The 17,572-nt window shown below is 52.5% G+C and overlaps 8 protein-coding genes across 8 annotated transcripts; 4 read left to right on the plus strand and 4 right to left on the minus strand.

Annotated features, from left to right (window-relative positions):
* Positions 1-1,527: 1,527 nt before the first annotated feature.
* Positions 1,528-2,691, minus strand: HMPREF1541_05876 (uncharacterized protein; the record flags this gene model as incomplete). Its single annotated transcript, XM_008720213.1, has 2 exons — positions 1,528-1,674; positions 1,729-2,691. 2 exons carry the CDS (start codon positions 2,689-2,691, stop codon positions 1,528-1,530), a joined length of 1,110 nt encoding a protein of 369 aa, XP_008718435.1.
* A 680-nt stretch (positions 2,692-3,371) lies between these two features.
* On the plus strand, positions 3,372-5,318 carry HMPREF1541_05877 (uncharacterized protein; the record flags this gene model as incomplete). The annotated part of the gene is made up of 1 exon (XM_008720214.1): positions 3,372-5,318. One exon carries the CDS (start codon positions 3,372-3,374, stop codon positions 5,316-5,318), a length of 1,947 nt encoding a protein of 648 aa, XP_008718436.1.
* Positions 5,319-5,552: 234 nt separating this feature from the next.
* Positions 5,553-7,107, minus strand: HMPREF1541_05878 (uncharacterized protein; the record flags this gene model as incomplete). The annotated part of the gene is made up of 3 exons (XM_008720215.1): positions 5,553-5,610; positions 5,675-6,896; positions 6,945-7,107. 3 exons carry the CDS (start codon positions 7,105-7,107, stop codon positions 5,553-5,555), a joined length of 1,443 nt encoding a protein of 480 aa, XP_008718437.1.
* A 543-nt stretch (positions 7,108-7,650) lies between these two features.
* On the minus strand, positions 7,651-8,898 carry HMPREF1541_05879 (uncharacterized protein; the record flags this gene model as incomplete). The annotated part of the gene is made up of 3 exons (XM_008720216.1): positions 7,651-7,779; positions 7,834-8,064; positions 8,128-8,898. The coding sequence occupies 3 exons, from the start codon at positions 8,896-8,898 to the stop codon at positions 7,651-7,653; spliced, it is 1,131 nt and encodes a 376-aa protein (XP_008718438.1).
* A 259-nt stretch (positions 8,899-9,157) lies between these two features.
* HMPREF1541_05880 (uncharacterized protein) lies at positions 9,158-10,354 on the plus strand (the record flags this gene model as incomplete). The annotated part of the gene is made up of 2 exons (XM_008720217.1): positions 9,158-9,212; positions 9,270-10,354. The coding sequence occupies 2 exons, from the start codon at positions 9,158-9,160 to the stop codon at positions 10,352-10,354; spliced, it is 1,140 nt and encodes a 379-aa protein (XP_008718439.1).
* Positions 10,355-10,477: 123 nt separating this feature from the next.
* HMPREF1541_05881 (uncharacterized protein) lies at positions 10,478-12,178 on the minus strand (the record flags this gene model as incomplete). Its single annotated transcript, XM_008720218.1, has 3 exons — positions 10,478-10,630; positions 10,686-11,876; positions 11,930-12,178. 3 exons carry the CDS (start codon positions 12,176-12,178, stop codon positions 10,478-10,480), a joined length of 1,593 nt encoding a protein of 530 aa, XP_008718440.1.
* Positions 12,179-12,502: 324 nt separating this feature from the next.
* Positions 12,503-13,626, plus strand: HMPREF1541_05882 (uncharacterized protein; the record flags this gene model as incomplete). Its single annotated transcript, XM_008720219.1, has 2 exons — positions 12,503-13,442; positions 13,499-13,626. The coding sequence occupies 2 exons, from the start codon at positions 12,503-12,505 to the stop codon at positions 13,624-13,626; spliced, it is 1,068 nt and encodes a 355-aa protein (XP_008718441.1).
* Positions 13,627-16,022: 2,396 nt separating this feature from the next.
* On the plus strand, positions 16,023-17,073 carry HMPREF1541_05883 (uncharacterized protein; the record flags this gene model as incomplete). Its single annotated transcript, XM_008720220.1, has 3 exons — positions 16,023-16,147; positions 16,257-16,694; positions 16,815-17,073. 3 exons carry the CDS (start codon positions 16,023-16,025, stop codon positions 17,071-17,073), a joined length of 822 nt encoding a protein of 273 aa, XP_008718442.1.
* Positions 17,074-17,572: the final 499 nt, after the last annotated feature.

The raw sequence follows: 17,572 nt of genomic DNA on the forward strand, positions 1-17,572 counted from the left end.
GTCGACTCTTGGGTGCAATTTACTGGACATGTGCCTAGACTGGGCTTGGCCGACGAGCATGCACTCTATCGCAGGCAACGATGCCCGGTTGACAATCCAATCACTATCGTCATCACCTTCGTTGCTCTTGGCTGGAACTCACGTTCCTTGGCCTTGCAAGGGGCCAAACGGTGTACGTGGAGGTTTAGGCGGAGTACCTAGCGTGTTTCGATGTACTTTAGCTACGTAACCCGGCAGTAGTACAGTACCCATGCACGCATGTAAGAGCCGCGGGTCTACCACTGACTTGTGGGGCTGCGAGTCCATGTACCAGCCAACAAAGACCCGGAACCTCGGGGGCCTGCGCGTCTGTCGAGGTTCGGGTCCGTGAAGATTCGCTAGTGATAGTTTATCAGCAGTTGATTTGGCTATAGCTGCTAGAGAAGTGGTACAGGCTGGCTGGATAGACAGAGGGTGCTATAGTTAGGCGTAGGTGATGAGAGGTGCAGCCGCGGATCGGCTGGACACCAAGTAGATTTATCCTATTGTAGTGGGGAGGGTGGGCCGGCCACTCGTGGGAGGTGTCAGAACGAGGACGGCCTGCAGTCGCCCATTTCTAGGACATCGATGGGGAGTGCCGCGTCGCGCGTGAGGACGCTGTGGCAGACGGGCGAGGGTGAGTCGAGGCTAAAAGAAACCTTTATCATGAAATGCTGGCCCTAGGATGTGAGATATAACACAGAAGCTTGGCGTCTCAGGTCTCTCGTAGAAGATGAATGTTAGCCTGTGACGACTTGTTAGTCACGCTACTACCACTTAAGCTCTGAATACTGGAGAGAGCCAAATATGTATGGTGTGCCATGCTTCTGGTAGCCTTTTATTAAGTGTAGGGTGATGAGTATTACCGCAGACTTTCACAAGGGATTCTCTGGGTCTTTAACCACATATGTCTTGATGTCGCCATACATGAGCGCTTTAATCTCATTATAGTAGCTGCCGCCCTTGCTCAATATTCCAGGATGTACTAAAGTGCCTGTACATAGGTAAAGAGTGCCGTTAGGGCCAGCAATCAAAAAACGTACTTTCTTTTTATATTTGACTCTTCCCTGACCTTACTTCGACCTCTTGAAGAGACCTTTAACCACCCTACACTGGCATAATATGTATGCAACGGGCACATTTTTAGAAACAATCGTAAAGTTCTCAACTAAAGACTCCTCCTTTTGTGCGGGAGCCTGCTGGGCAATGGTTTTCAGTCATTGACATGGACCAAATCCCGTTACAGTGTGGAATAGGGTCCCTCGTGTCACGGTTCGCGGTCAAAAACGCAGTGTTGACCTCCTGCAAGAGATCTGCCCGAACTGCGGGTCCACGTCAATCCAAAAATCTTCCCACCTTGAGAAATGTATCATGAATTTGACCTCTCGCCCCCTGGTACCACAAGCGCTGTGCATGAGCCTGGCACCGCACATCCGTCCTGCAGCTGATCAAGGACCGTTCCGCGCTCTATAGAGGACTAGGGTCATGTTGTTGGGGGCAGGGAGCCAATCATAGGTGTGCTGAGGGAAGCCCAGGTAGTATCGCCCTAGCATTCTTGAAATTGATCTTTCTGCGAGTTTCCGAGTCCATGTTAAATCCTTCAAGGTGCTTGAGGAAGGCTGGGTATGCTGGCAGAGGAGCATAAGGGAAGTCACTCTACGGCCAAAAGTTAGCCGGTCATATAGCTTGAGATGGGCCGGTGTCACTCACGCCGTACAGAATGTGGTCATTTGGTACCTGATCCAAGAGTAGCCTTATCACTGCAGGCGACGACGACAAAGCCAGGTCGTAGTAAAAGCTACGGAAACTTTCGACAACCTCCCTGTGGTTAACACCTATCTTGAAGGATGCGACTGGGCCAGGGACCGCCTCCAGCGGGACGCTGATGCGACTGATGATGTAGGGAAGACTGCCTCCGGCATGCGACAAGATGACCTTGCAATCAGGATATTTGATGCAGGTTCTTTGCAATATCATGTCCATCGCAGCTCTTGTCGTCTCGTGCGGGTAGTCGATCATAGGCTGTGGCATCTTTGAGTTCACAGGATTCGTGTCAACAGGGTGAGTAGGGTGAACAAAGACCACGCATTTACGGCGATTGAGTTCTGCCCAAATTGGTTCCAAGTCAGGGTGGCCAAGATAGGTATGTTGATTGCCATATCGAGTGAAGACAGTCACGCCGTCGGCGTGCAATTCGTCCAGTGCGAAGCGTATTTCCTCAAGAGCTGCGTCGGTATCTAGAAGGCTTGGGAGCGATGCGAACATGGCGAACCTGGATGGCGATCTTTGTCGATGAGTGGCAGCTTCCAAATTGAGCCTGCGCGCTAGATCATAGGACGCTTCTCCAGTCAAGATACAGGCACCAGGAGCCGTGACTGACAGCACCGCGGCCGAGACGCCAAGCTTGTCCATGACCTTGATCGATTGCTCGGCGGACCAGCGTGGTGTGGGCCATCCGCTGGGGTCACCACCTGCTTGCTCGACAATCTCAGCATAGAACTCCGGCACGAAATGGTGGTGTGTATCGATCTTATTAATTGGAGGTTGCGTTGGCCATGCCAGAGCGGCGTTGACAATTTGGTCGCCGATGTCCTGCATGATCTTGGCTGGTCTTGCGGCTAGAATTGCCAGAAGTCTTGTGAATGTCAGGATATCTATTGCAAGCAAAGACATGGCAGACGAATGAGTTGACTCTCAAATCTGAATTGTGATAAGTGAGCCACCCTCCCTGGGGGGGTCCAGGTTTTCGGCCTGCGCGATCTCTCGCACCGGAATGCTTCCGGAGCGGGCAGCATCGCTATTCAAACGGATGCTCAGTCCAGTGATTGAACCTGGCGAATGGGAATGCAGAGTTGTTTGATCTGCGTGTCTACACCAAGAGCATTCAGACGAATGGGAATACTTCCGAATTTTGCAAAACTACCGAGGCAATTGCCTCGCACAGCTGCACCCCGTTGGACGATCTTGCCCGAAGGCTACTAGGGTTACCAAGACGTCATCACACCTTGGTAGCGGCCTCAACCGTAGAATGAGTTGAACAGTATCCTCGTAACAGAATCGAAGTCGCGTATGGCGATATGCAAATGGCTACCAGGGAGAGAACGCCTCTGCCGCCAGATGCTGCCCGAGAGAGCCCACGGAGAAGACGAAAGATCGCGCAAGCATGTGATCAGTGCCGCACTCGCAAGACCCGTTGCGATGGAAACAAACCGGTCTGTGGTGAGTGCTTTCAACGCGTCAATCAGAAGAATAGGTGTCGATACAGCTCAGCGCTGAAACGAGATCAAAGCCACGACAACTACGTAACAAGCTTGATCAACCGCATCCGAGAGCTGGAGTCCAGGTCGAAGCCCATGAACGTTATGGAAAGTCCCCGTAGTGAAACTTATGGGCAAATCCCGCAAGCTCGTACCAGCAGTACGACAGTATTATCTGCGGCCAGCCCATATACTCAGCCGCCCGAGACAGCCTCTGACGAAGCAAATGATGTCGACGCTATGGGATCAACGCTGAACTGTAGCCCTGTGGCTAGGAAATCTCCCGCTGGGTATTATGGCACCTCCTCGTCCATTTCTTTCTTGAACGATGTCTACATTGCCATCGGACGTGGCGTGCCGTCTAGCGCTAGCGATACTACTGCGGCCATCCCAGTTCCTCTGAAGGACTCTTCTACCGAGCTGTTGGGCAGTGACTCACCAGATCGCTTCATTTTACCCCCACGCCACACGATGGACGGGATCTTGGACGTCTACTGGCAAAGGATACATCACCTGTACCCTTTTATCCATCGACCTACCTTTCAGGCCGCTTATGAGAAGCTTTGGCTGCCCGCTGGTGCAGCTGGCCATTCAAGTGCCCTAGAAAATGGCATGCTCGGGTCAAAGAGATACGGCCCTGACAGTGTCGTCTTCCATTGCGCTTTGAACGCCATCGCTGCTTTGTCGTGTCACTTCATGGAGCCACGAGGCAAAAACCGTACCAGGCTTGCTGATGCTTTTGGCGAGAGATCTAGAAGTCTATGCCATCTCGACCTCTTTGATGAAGGATCCTTGGCCTTCGTTCAAACCTTGCTGCTCATTGCTCAGTATCTCCAGTCTACGCCATTTCCCAGTCGCTGCTGGAATTGCATTGGCATCGCATGTCGCCTGGCGCAGGGCATGGGCTTGCATGTAGAGAGTCCCGATCTTCTGTCACAACTCACCGCAGAGGAAATTGACATGCGTCGACGTGTGTGGCATGGCTGCGTGACGCTCGATGCAGTGGTAAGTATGACGCTGGGTCGGCCGCTAATGCTTCATAAGGCAGACCGCGTTCCACTCCCTCAGCTGTTGCAGCGCGAGACCGCTCTCGGACATGTTCGGCCCGTTGTGGTGGAATCCTCGCACACCGACTTCTTCCTGGAATCATGCAAACTCTACGCCGTCCTACGCGACATAGTCTCGGAACTATATCAGAAATCTGAAGACAAAGCTGGAGGCTATGACGCCATCATTGCCTTTGATGCTGCAATTTCCACACTCGAAGACAAGTTACCGTCTGAACTCAGACCCCATGAGGCACGTCTAATGCCAGAAGACACAACAGGAGCCGATATTTGCCTTCAACAAGCGTACGTTCTCCAGGCGAGACGGCTGCACCTGCGCATCTTACTGTACCGTCCGACATTTACGAGACACTGTCAGAGCCTTTGTGCACAGTCAGGCACGCAAGCAGCTTCGCCAGAAGTCAGAAGCATTACTGAGGCATCATCAGGCTTATCTCAGGCACTGTCAGAGGCTTGTGTTGAGCGTGCCACTCAGCTCATTGAAACGGTACATGAGAGTATGAGCAAATCGGCTACCGGAGCCTGGTGGTACAATCTCTTCTATACTCGCACGGCTGGCGTAGTCATCCTATTTGCCATGGCGTGTCCCTCTCTATTTAGTTCTGCATCCAATGCCGACCGACTGTTAAAGGCCTGGGAACTGTGCCAAACAGTGCTCGCGGACCTCGAGAAACTCAGCTCCAGAGTGTCACCTTGTATGCGTCAATTAGAAGCCCTGCAGAATCAGATCCAGAAGTCTTGGAGCAAACAGGAGCAGCTTCGACCTCCACCACGCAATCAGATGCGACACGATGGCATTTATGCATTGCAAACCACTCCCGCCATTGCGACTACGGCATTATTTGACAGTACCACAGATCATGCAAACTTTGATGCTGGCGGACTTGGAGTGGCGTTCCCTGATGAGAACTGCTTCGAATTCGATCTGACTACAGATTTCGACTGGGAAGCATTCCTGTCAAACACAGGCATCTGACCCCGAAGCAGTATTCTTATTATTGGCGGAAACCACAGAGTTGACACTCTCTCAGCGCCCGAAAGGTGTGGTTCCGTTGATGAGCGTTTTATGAGATTATGGGCAACACTGAGCTGTGCAGAAGGGCACAGACAGCCAGCAACATCAGAGGAGGAACAATTTGATGGTAGGAATGACTCGTTCTTCCCTTGAAGCGCTTGTTAGTCTCTATCGCTGAGCAGGGATGGGATCTCGTTACCGCAATTTTCCAGTCTTGCCAAATTGGGAACAAGCTCCTGTACCAGAAATGCGCCTGTGACCATGGATAACTCATTGCATTCCACGGTGCGCCCGTCTCATCATCCTTCTTGACATACCAAGATTGGCAGCCTGTGTTCCAGACCGTGTTCTGCAATGCTGATTGAACGTTCCGTGAGTACTCCTGCTCCGCCGAATTGTGGATTTCGACCGTTGACGCCAAGCCTTGCAGGACAGGTGCAGCAACACGTAGCGCATAATTGACCATGTTTTCCGATGCCATTACTGCAGAGGTGTGGCCAGTAGCAGCATTAGGGCCCAGAAGCATGAAGAAGTTCGGAAAGCCGTGGAGCACTGAACAGTTGTAAGCCTCAGGACCGCCAGCTTTGGCCCAATGCTCGGTAAGCGTCTCGTTTTCCACTCCTTTGACGACCATGGGTGAAATAAACTCGTTGGTCTTAAAGCCATTTGCCAGGATGATGATATCGGCCTTGATTATGCCATCAGTTGTTTGCAATCCTTCAGGGACAATGCTGAGTATTTTGGCGTCAGTCAGGGTGACCTTCGGCGCGTGCAGACTAGCCAGATAGCCGGTATCGAAGATGCGACGCTTACAGCCAACCTCAAAATCCGGTATCAGTAAGTCGTGATACTTGGCTGGCGCGGTCTGTCGCATGTACCGTTCAACGGCAACACGCCGTTTTGCTCTCAGTGCTGCAGCGGCTGGTGTGTTTGGGAATGTCGGAAACTCCCGCTCCGCCATGAGAAATATCTGAAGTCGATGCAGCCTCAAAGCAAACGGAACATTCCTGAAGACCCAGCGGAGCCAGCTCGGGTATGGCTGATCGATAGGCGGAAAGACCCAATGTTTGCTGCGCACTACCTGTGTCAGACTCTTCACCCTACTCACGATACTGGGCACAATCTGTGTTGCTGTACATCCATTGCCGATCACAACAACATCTTTGTCGTCTAGAGTCACCTGCCGGTGCCATCGTGCAGAGTGGAAGATGTCTCCTGAAAAGGTTTCTTGACCTGGGATACCCAGATCCCGAGGATAGACGAGCTGTCCGGCGGCCGAGAAAAGAATGGTGCATTCATGAATCAGGTCCAAACCATTTGCAAGATCACGGACGAGAATCCGCCAACGGCAGCGGTCGGCGTCCCATTGGCACTCTTTCACATCCGTTGAGAATGACATCTTGGTGAGCAGGTCATACTTCTTGGCCACCTTTAACAGATACCTCTCGATCTCAGCGTTTGTTGGCAGAACGCGCGACCAGTCTGTGTTCGGCTCGTACGACAAGCTATACAATGCGCTGGGCACGTCGCAAGCACATCCTGTCAATGTAACTAAGCCTTGTCACCACCATTAGAAAATGATCTTACCGGGATACTGGTTGATACTCCAAGTCCCGCATGGGCTTGGGGATCTTTCGAAGAATCTAATATCGGTTTCTTGATACCATCGCTTCAATGTCGCGCCCAAGCCAATCGCTGACAAGCCCGTTCCCACACAGGCTATTTTGGAGAACGAAACTGGCGGATCCATTGTCACACAAAATGATGTTTCACCTGGATGAAGTCTTTTTGGCAGTCCCGATAATTCTTATACGCGTCTCAAAATCCTCCGTAGGGGAAAAACACAGGTGTTTCAGTGAAGCAATAGCTTCAGCGTGAACGCAGGAGTTGACCCGTTTCGGTGACTGTTCCCCGGGGCTGATCCGGACGGACATAAAGTTGTCTGTTCCCACCGGAACCGTCGCGTGAGCGGCATGGATTCCGCTGACGGTTCCCGGACACATCGATGATTGTATGGCGAATCAATTTGTCAGTATCTAACATCGCCTGAGAACGCCGAACACCAACTAGAAGATAACTCACAGCCGAGTTGGTGCAAAAGACTATTGATTGTGGCAGGCTACTACCTAGATGACAACCTGTCCTGGGAATGCGGATACTATCTATGCTGACCACGTGGAGGCAGATATCTATTGGAGTATCGGACAGATAGGGTCTACATGCCTTCCCGAATAACGTCGCTGGCATGACTTCATGGCTCCTAGCCAGTTCACCCGTGGTAACAGGCCATCAATCATGTCCCTTCCTCAGCTTTACAAAGGCCGCCTGTGTCAGGGTCTGTCGTCTGCCTCCCGACATAATCCACGCGAATGCGCTGAGTCGAGTTGCGCAACATTTCGCCGAGCCAGTCAGGTCCCGCAGCCTGGGCAAGGAGGTCAGTGCAAGTTTAATGCGAAGACGGGCAGTGTCGACCTACAAGCATTGCTACAAGTCCGCCAATTCCTGGCAACCAGATGGACCTGGACTCCCGAGCCACTATGGCATCGACTATAGCCTCTCCTACCGTGTCAACGTGGAGGAGGGGCGAAAGGAACCCTGACTGGTTCGTCTTCCCTTTGAACATCGGCGTGGCAACAAATCCGAGTACCACGCTGGTAACACGGACTTTGGGCGCCTTTTCTTCGAAGCGAAGTTCTTGTCGGAGAGTCTAGTGGGAAAATCAGCCTCTGACGTGAAAAATGAGGTGGCGAAGAGACTGTAGGTGACCCACGTTCTGCAGGGTCAGAACTCCCTGTTTCGTCGCGCCATAGTCTGCTAGCCTGGCTGGGGTAATAACGGCACTGAGTGAGGAAATCCCCACAATGTGACCATGGTTTCGCCCTACCATGGCTGGTAGGAACTCCTTGACAAGGAGGAATGGAGCGATAATGTTAGTTTTGAACGTCAACTCAACGTCATGATACTTTCCACCCGTGATGGTCTGACCCCTCGTCAGACCCGCACTGTTGATAAGGATGGTCGGTGAGCCAACTTCGGTTCGGATGCGCTCGCAGACAGCCTTGAGGGCATCGCTTTTGCTCAAGTCGCAGTGGTAGCAGTGAACTTTCGAGTTTGCAGGAGGCGTGAATTCGAGAGGACAGAAATCGATGACCACGACGCGAGCGTCTGGCTCTCGTTCCAGGAGTTGTTGCACGACGCTGGCTCCTATTCCACTGCTCCCACCAGTGATGACAGCAATCTCAGAACCCCAAGATTGCGACTCTGCCGTGACCCAGTTGTTAAGAGAGCCGGTATTCAGAATTCTGTTCAACGAGAGCAGTGCTCCTGCGACCGTCACACATAGCACCCACTTTGCTGCATGCCGAAGCCATCCGGTGATGTTGCGGTCCCTATCCTCTTCCACTGATTGGGAGGACAAGACTGAGATAATGATGAGGTATAAGGCCAAGGCCACACAGGGGTTCAAGATGGTATCCTGAAGCGCCCTGAAGATGGGGTCGATATGTATTCCTTCCCTGGGCCGGTACCTTTTGAAAAGCATTGTCTTCACCTTGGTTTGGCCTGAGTGTTTGCAAGACTTTAAGGATAGACAAGCTCTCGAAACAATGGTACGCCAATATGCAGAGAACTTGTATCTACTTTCGTCCCGGGTTCCAGCGGGACCCTTCCGGGGGCGAAAGTCGGCCCAGCATATGTTTAAGAACAGCAGATACAGTTAGAAACCGCTGTGAGGACTGTATCGTTCGACTCGTTTGCACAGATCTGCTGACACCACTCATTGTGGACGGGTCACACACATCATGCCCCTCTACGGAGCAGAGAAGGCTGATCTCGTGCTCAAACTGGTGTTCATCGGTAAACGACATTGTCTCAGTCACTTTGAGGGCATTATATGCTGATTGTGTACAATAGTTCCGCTTACTCTTGGTATCAATGTGCTGGAAAGCTGCTACCTCGCTGTACGAAGAGGCTTGGTATTGAAGGACTATCTCATCGTCGCAATCCTCCGCACGTTCCTGACATGTCTCTCGCCCCGCCAAATTGTTGCGGTGTCACCGTCTACTGAAGCGACGTTTAGTAGCTGGTGGACGCAAACTCAAGCATTTTCGGCGAACCAGAACTCTGCGCTACGCGCGACTCCAGTCACGGAAGTGGTGGCGGATGGTGCCAGAATCCACTGGATTCAGCCGCCCAGTCACCGATCCGAGGTTGTTCTCTTTTTCCACGGTGGTGGCTATAACGCACCGCTATCCACAGGGCATATGAATTGGTGTGCAGCTATTGTGCGGCATTCCCTGAAGGCAAATCGCACTGTCGCGGTCGCAATCCTTGAATACGGTCTCACTCCTGATAACCGCTATCCGTTGCAACTCCGTCAAGCGCGGAACGCATTGGAACACTTGCTCAAATCCGGAATCACTCCTGAGAATGTCATTATCGGCGGAGACTCTGCCGGGGGTCATCTTGCCCTAAGCCTCTTGTCTCACTTGTTGCACCCACACCCGCAGTGTGAGTTGCTGAGCTTACAAGCACCACTCGCGGGTGCTTTCCTAATCTCGCCTTGGGTCACGGACAAGACTGAATCGGAGTCGTTCCGTTGGAATGCTCGGATTGACATGCTCTCATCTAACCTCGTCCGGCGCAGTACTGGAGACTTTGTTGCGTCCTCCGAGCTGGAAGCGGAACGGGTGCGGGGTCATGGCTGGGCCATGCCGATGCAAGCAGGACCTGGCTGGTGGGAAGGCTTGGGTGGGGTGGTTACGAGCTTGTATATCACCGCTGGCGAGCAGGAGCTGTTCAGGGATCACATTGTAGAGTTTGGGAACCATCTACGCACGGAGCTGAGCCTTGTGGGAGGTGAGATGCCGGCGGTACAGCTGCACGTTGACCCAGGAGAGGCCCATGATCATATCCTCGTTTCGTGTCTGCAAGGTCAAATGGATACTCCAAGCATGAAAAGACTCGTGCGGTGGATGAAGCGTGCCTGGAACACTTGACCGATTCTACTCCTGACCAGAGAATGGCTAGTGACGCCGACTGGCCAGACTCGGTAGTATCTTATCATCGCACTGCATGTTTTTATGAGAACAAATAGCTTGAAATGCAATAAAACGAGTTCCTCAAATGTCTAGCCGCGCCGTCTCGAGTACATCCGCCTCCATCGCCTCTTTCAGGATAAGTTTCTCGTGGCGTGGGCTTCGCATCAGCACGCGAACGGGGAAGGGCTCCGAAGTGAGATGATGGTTTAGTTTGGTGTCGTCTAGATGGCGAACCTGCTGGAATTAGCCCAAAGGAAGAGCCAGCAATCAACAAAGTGCGCCAACTTACCGCCGCAAAGTCGAAAGCCAAAGCCAGTCGAGCTATATTGATCAACAAACCTCTTTGAGCAAGTCGGTAGCCTACGCAGATGCGTCGACCACCACCAAATTGCCAGATTCCATGTGCCACATCCATCTCATAACCATCAATGAAGCGCTCTGGTCTGTAGAGGTTAGGGTTGTCGCATTCATCGCTGATTGCGATTCCATTAATAACGAAACCAGTGCCCTTTGGAAAGATGTAGCCTTCGAATTCGAGGTCCTGGGTCAAACAATGGTCTGGTGTGAGTGGGAAAATAGGACGCCATCGCAGAAGTTCTTTGATGCTGGCACACGCGTAGGGTAAGTGCTCCATGTCATTTAGCACCGGATAGCGAAGCACGCCATCTTTGTCGCAGAGCTCGTCGACTTCCGCTCGTAATTTTCGGAAGGTCTCTGGGTAGCGAATAGAGGCCATGATGAAAGTGTTCAGAACCTCCCGTGTAGTGTCGCTCCCGGCTTCGATGAGCTGCATCGCCACATACATCGCATCCTGGTCGGAACCCCGAAAGGCTGAATCCGGGTGGAGAAGCACGTCTCTCACAAACGACTGCGGAGCGCTGCCGTCGTCGATACGATTCCGCACGGGGTCCCACCACTTGCGGTACACAGAGTGGTTCCAACGGTCAATTTTGCTCCAGTAAGGTCGCCAAAAGTGAAGTGGGCGAGGTAGGCTATCGAGCTCCGGAAACCAGTCAACCATGCTCGAGCCAATGCTTCCCACGAAGGTGGTCACAACGTCTTGGAGGTCCTTTAGATCTTGGCTCGACATACGGACTCTCTCGCCAAGTGCTATGCGGTGAACGACCGAATTGGCATAGCTGTAGTGGTGCCGATACCACAGATGCGGCTGAAGAAGATACTGCGCCATCATCAGAGTGCTTTCGGTTTCCTGCCATTCGCCGTATTGCTTGAGTGCGGTCCCATTCAGCAAATGATGCATGACACGGCGCCGCTCAGTCCAACCGTCTGGCGGCAGAAGAAGTGAGCGTCCATGGCGGCTGACGATTCCACTGGACACGGGCATTGGCGACCTCCCATTTGTCATTGACCCTCTCTTGGCAATTAGCTCTGTTACTACCCTATGGCTGTTGAGGAGAACCCAAGTCTTGGATCCGAGATGTAGGGTGGTCATTTCACCATACTGCGACAAGCGACGTAGCTACATCATTCCTCAGTTAAAGCATTCTTTTTTTCGATCCGAACGGAACCTACCATGGCAGTCATGGCGCCTGCCTGATGACGTTGGCGGGATAACTGCAACAGATTCCCGAACAAGGGTACACCTTCAGGTCCCTTTGGCAGAATGGGCCGACGTCCATCGATTGTTGGACGCAGACCGACAGGTTTGAAGACATGGCGTATATAGAAGATGGTGACCAAGAACGGCGCAAGGATCAGGAAAAGCGTTGAGAAGGCTGCATTGTCGGCTATCGACAGACGAATGCTTTCATGTATTGCCATACTTTCCAAAGGCCAGTTGGCACTTGAACCACGGTTCCTATGGTCACCATGTAGTATTGGTATAGCTGCAGCCTTTTCAACCTTTGTCCGGAAGCATTCCGGGGCTCCGGGTCGATGCCGGAAGTCGTGTACTTAACGTAGGATCTGCAAATATCCACAATATCAATGCGGGGATTTCAAAGACTAACCTGGGTTGACATGGCATTACCCCAGATCTCGTCCCCAACCCCGGAATTGATACCGCTTCCCTTCACTATACCTATATAAACTGCTACCTCAATCTTGCCAGAAGAGTAGCTTGCATCAATAAGTTATTCCTGCAATATGTGGCTCAGTGCACTTCGTCTAAGCAGTTGTGTCCTAGCATTCACTCGGCTTGCTTCATCGGCTTATGGCTATCAATTGATTGACACGCATCACCACTTCGTTCCTGATTTCTACAGAGAGGGTGAGCTCACTGCCTTCACTCCGTACATGACTGAGGGTTTTCTAGCGGTGATTGCAGCGGGAGGAGATCCTTCTGGGTGGCCCATCCCAGTATGGCATCTGAATGACTCTGAGGCCTTCATGCAAAGAATCAACACGACCATGACAATGCTATCGCTCACATCACCGGGAGCTGCGATCGCCAAAGACAATGATATGGCTCGCACACTCGCTCGACGTGCCAATGAGTATTGTGCGCAGATTTCAAGCCAAATGCCCGACAAGTTTGGTTGCTGGGCAGCGATGCCGAATCTCCTGGACATCGAAGGATCTCTGGTCGAAATCTCATATGCTTTGGACAATCTTGGTGCGAACGGTATCACGCTCTTCACACGCTACGGGGATGGCAACTATTACCTAGGCAATCCAGCCTACGAGCCGATCTGGGCGGAATTGCATAGGCGGAATGCTACCGTGTTCATCCATCCTTCGGCTCCAGTCGACACTAAACTCGTCAATCCCTCCCTGCTGCTACCAACCATCGACTATCCGCACGAGACAACTCTAACAGCCGTCGACATGATCATCTCGCGCACTCGTGTCAAGTATCCCAATTGCAAAGTCATCCTCTCCCATGCCGGCGGCAACCTGCCATGGTTATTCACACGCTTCGCACTTTGGCGGAAAGCCGCACCGGTGACGGCACTACGTGACGGCATCACGTATGACGAAGCCCTTGCGGATTTACGCTCATTTCACTACGACCTCGCTCTTTCTTCTTCCCCGGAGAAGCTTGACCTCCTGTTGAAACTTGTTCCAGCCGAGCGGATTCTATATGGTAAGACCTTGCAAGTGCTACTGTCGAAGACTAAACATTGATAATCCTGCCTCTAGGCTCTGACTTTCCATATGCGCCCACAACGGGGATTCTGGCCTTCCGTCAGGCACTGGAAGATTACCCAAAGGCCGAAGGGCTGAAACAGAAGATCTACTATGAGAACGCGTTAAGCTTGATTGGATAAGAGGGCGCCTGTCGCTTCCAAAGAGTCGCTGTCCCACGGGTGAAAGGGTCGAAGTGAATCTGCACAGCCACGTAAATCATCCGCAAATACAGCTCGTGTCCTGTGCCAGCCTGAGTCGCAGGTTTGGTTGTCGATATCCACAGGATTGGTGTAGCTTGTCTTCATGAGAATCTACGGGAAGTTCTGGTGAAACTCTCAACTTCAATGGGGATGTCCCCCTGCCTGCCGTCATGAGCAGATGTATCTCCGCGAGCGTCTTGGCTTGCAGGGCTGGGGGATTCGCTTACAGTTAAGTGTGGACAGCCACGGTGCTCAGTGTTCTTGATAAATTCGCCAAAGACTACACAGCTGTACCGGACTGTTCACTCTCAGGACGTCTTCACCGAGGTATAAAAGGGGTTGGATCACTATATTTGAGGTATGGGTGGCGCGATTGGACGCGTTCAGACAATGGGCCTTCGACAAGAGAGAGTTTGCCAGCGGATCTGAGACAGACGTACCATAACATCTCGCGAGTGTTAGTCTCCTCGGACTTGCAAGAAATCTCTTTAGACCATTTCAGACTGACGAATAAGACAGAAATGAGACTTACTGTGGGCGTGCTCTCGAAGTGATGGAGGTGAAGACCACCGGGAAAGAGCTATGTCAAGATTGGAACGTTCTAGGCATGACTATTGACTGTCCACGTGACTGATAGATGGCGAATTCAACTACTGTGTCGTGTCAGCTCTATAGCTGTAGTCCGTCAAAACTCTTTTACAATTCGATTGAGCTGACCGATTCTGCAGCGCCGGCTGTCATTGGATCTGGGGATGAAGCACCGTCTTCCAGTCGGTGTGAAGTTTGACGTGTGATCATGCTGATCCAATCTACTCTGCCCTGTCAATGATGTCCACATTGTCGCACCAGTTCTGCCAATTTCAGAACAATTACGCTCGGAAGTTAGTGCCCTGTTCGTGGAGGGTTATCTAGCTGGCCGGGGGAGGGCTGTGACGGTACACGGGCTTGTCTGAACGTCCCAACGCGAAGAGCCGGAGAGTAGGTAGCAAATTTCTATTGCTCGTGTGGGTAGATTAGCAATACTCACACTTCGCCTAAAACATCATACAATCGAGGTCGGTGTTAAGGTGTGTGTTCCTGAATGTAGGTGCAGTAGCACGCGATTAGCAGCCAAGGATGACCACCAGTGAATAGACATTTCAGGGCCGAAAGTTTTGCTGGTCGTTTCCTGCAACTGGGTCACTGACCATAAGATCTAGAAGGACAGGACAGCTTTGGCCGTATCAACGAGACCGTCCTTCTAGCCCATCTCAAGTGGCTACGGCATGAAGAGCCTTCAGAGCACAATACAAAACATTTCCATGTGAGGGGGGAACTTGCCAATATCGCCTCAATGCTGGCAATTGACGGTTTGAGTGACAGTCAGACTACATAAAACTGGGCCCTTGATCACTTCAAAAACGGGGATGGCAATGGAGCGATCCTCAATGCCATCACCAATGTTATCAAAGATTCTGATACCGGGGAGCTGTTACTCGGGGCGTTTGTCGCCTCAGCGGAGGCAATCCGAGCGTATCAGCCCGCTGTTGCTATCACTGCTTTAGCCGTTCTTAGATCAGTGGCTGTTCTCGCCCTTTACGTCAGCCTGGGAGCGAAGTGGCTATACATCGGGGCTATTCAACGCAGTCACACTGTATCACAGGCACTATTAGTCTAGGTCTGTCGCTACTGGCCCGGTTCAGAGTCTGAGTACAACATGAACAGCTGAGGTTCAGAGCCGAGCCTTGGCTTGCAAGCCAGATCTATGTTCAGCAAGCGAGCCAAATCCGGGGAACGATAGTCAGTGGCTTATTGATTACCAGAGCTTCCCGCCTCAGAGATAGTCAAATTGGAGGCTCGGTTAACGACCTTCTGAAAGCGATGCCCAAACCGGAGTAACGGCGGCTTGACCGACGGTTCAGCCGGTTGCAACCTACCGTTATCGACTTGAGTGTCCGTCTACAAAGATGCGAATATCAGAGTGCAATTGGCAAACCTGCTGATTGAGGCCCGAGTCGACTCGTGGTCCCTTCGATTGTGCGTACCTTATGTGATCTGTCTACGTACAAAGACACCGTCTAGCAGAATTCCCGGAAAGGCTTGCAAAATGCTACTCGCCATTGCCGTACTAGCACTCAACCAAATTGTAGCAGCGTACGTCTCTTGCACCCGGCACCCCTCCCAAGCAGTCACACTCACTCACACTCCACTCTCACAGCACCTCGTCTCCATCATTTAGCTACAATGCCTCTCAGCCACGATGGGACTGGGACCCAGCCTTCGGGCCACTTGACACTGACCCCTCCACGAGCGATTACCTCAATCTATCCTCCGGAGTGGATCTATGGTATACCACGATGGGCCAGCGGCGCCACGGCGATCAGGTTCCGGTGCTCATCCTTCATGGCGGAGCAGCAAATAGCCACGCCATGTATCGTCAGGCAAACTTTGTAGCGAAAACGCGGCATGTCATCTTGCACGAGTAGGTGCCCCGGCCCGCCGCCTCTCCTTCGTGGTCTAGCTTGGCGGTCCGCATGGATGGTTGACAGACTTGAGAAAGGTGACTGCTAACCCAAAACCCTGACCGCCAGCACACGAGGCCAAGGCCGCAGCCCATACAAAGGCTTCACCTCCTTCCACTACGACGACATGGCGCGCGACGTCATCGCGATCCTCGACCACCTGGAGATTCCCCGCGTGGCCGTCTTCGGCTGGAGCGACGGCGGCATGACGGGCCTGAATCTCGCCATGAACTACACTGAGCGCATCGACCGGCTTTTCGCGTACGGCGCGCAGATCCACTACAACCAGACGCACTTCCCTGGCAGGGACGATCCGATCATCACCTCCGAGACCGGGACGCTTGAGAGCAATTTCGAGAATAGTGGCGTCACGCCCCCTGAGAAGGAGGTGGAACAGCGGCAGCTGGGTGGCATGCGCAAGAGACAGGAGGGCGGCGAGGAATTCTGGTGTGAGAGTATCAGTCCCATGCCCGAGCGCTGTGCGGACATGTATGCTGGCGTCCTCGCGTAAGTGATCGCCTCCTCCTCACTGGTCCTCCTTCTCCCCAGTCCCTCCCAAGAGGTCATCTGTACCATATACACGTACACACTCAAGACTCAGCCCTAACGAGTCCTGCCCACTCGCAGCATGTGGGAATCCGAAACCACCTGGGGTCGCGAAGCCCTCGCCAAAATAAAGTGCCCCGTCTGGACCGCGATCGGCGACCATGACAAGTACGTGCAGCGCAGCCAAGCCGATGCCATCGCAGCGTGGACCCCCTTCGCAGGCCAGCTCGTGCTGCCGCATACGGGCCATTGGGGCCTGTTGCAGGACTGGAAGGTGCTGAACTTCATGCTGGATTATTTCCTGGAGATGGAGTTTGATCAACAGGTACCTTACTACTAGTGATGCGAGCAGCACGAGAACGGACGAGTGAGGGGCCGATGGAATGACTGATGCGCGTCTGCGAAGGAAGCTGGGATAGGCGATTTCCTCTCCAAGTGGGTTGGCGGCCTTCTGGAGGAGGGCGTCGATGCTGGCAGCTGGGCTGAGAATGTCTCATATTCCGGGTTCGGGGGGTAAGTGTTGCTTACTGCTATCCATGGTCGACAAATTTCGTTGGTGGCAATGGGGTTCAGACGGGTGGGAGCGTGCCCTTGTTCGGCAGAAGGAGATGACTTCGTTGTGCCGACTATGGTGAACGATATTTGGTATGGATGAGCACGCTGAGATTTGCGCGGAGGAGATTTGCGAAGCTGCCTTCGCTGAATACAGGAAAGCATGTAGCCACTTGCAGTGCGAGGTAGCGTTGCTTTCATGGTAGACAAGTGATTTTTGGTTACACACATATCGTTTAAACCTTCGAGCTTCGACATTCTAAGATTACATGGTAAAAGCACCCAGG

This window comes from Cyphellophora europaea (assembly GCF_000365145.1).
Source record: "Cyphellophora europaea CBS 101466 unplaced genomic scaffold supercont1.5, whole genome shotgun sequence".
Classification (NCBI taxonomy): Eukaryota; Fungi; Ascomycota; class Eurotiomycetes; order Chaetothyriales; family Cyphellophoraceae; genus Cyphellophora; species Cyphellophora europaea.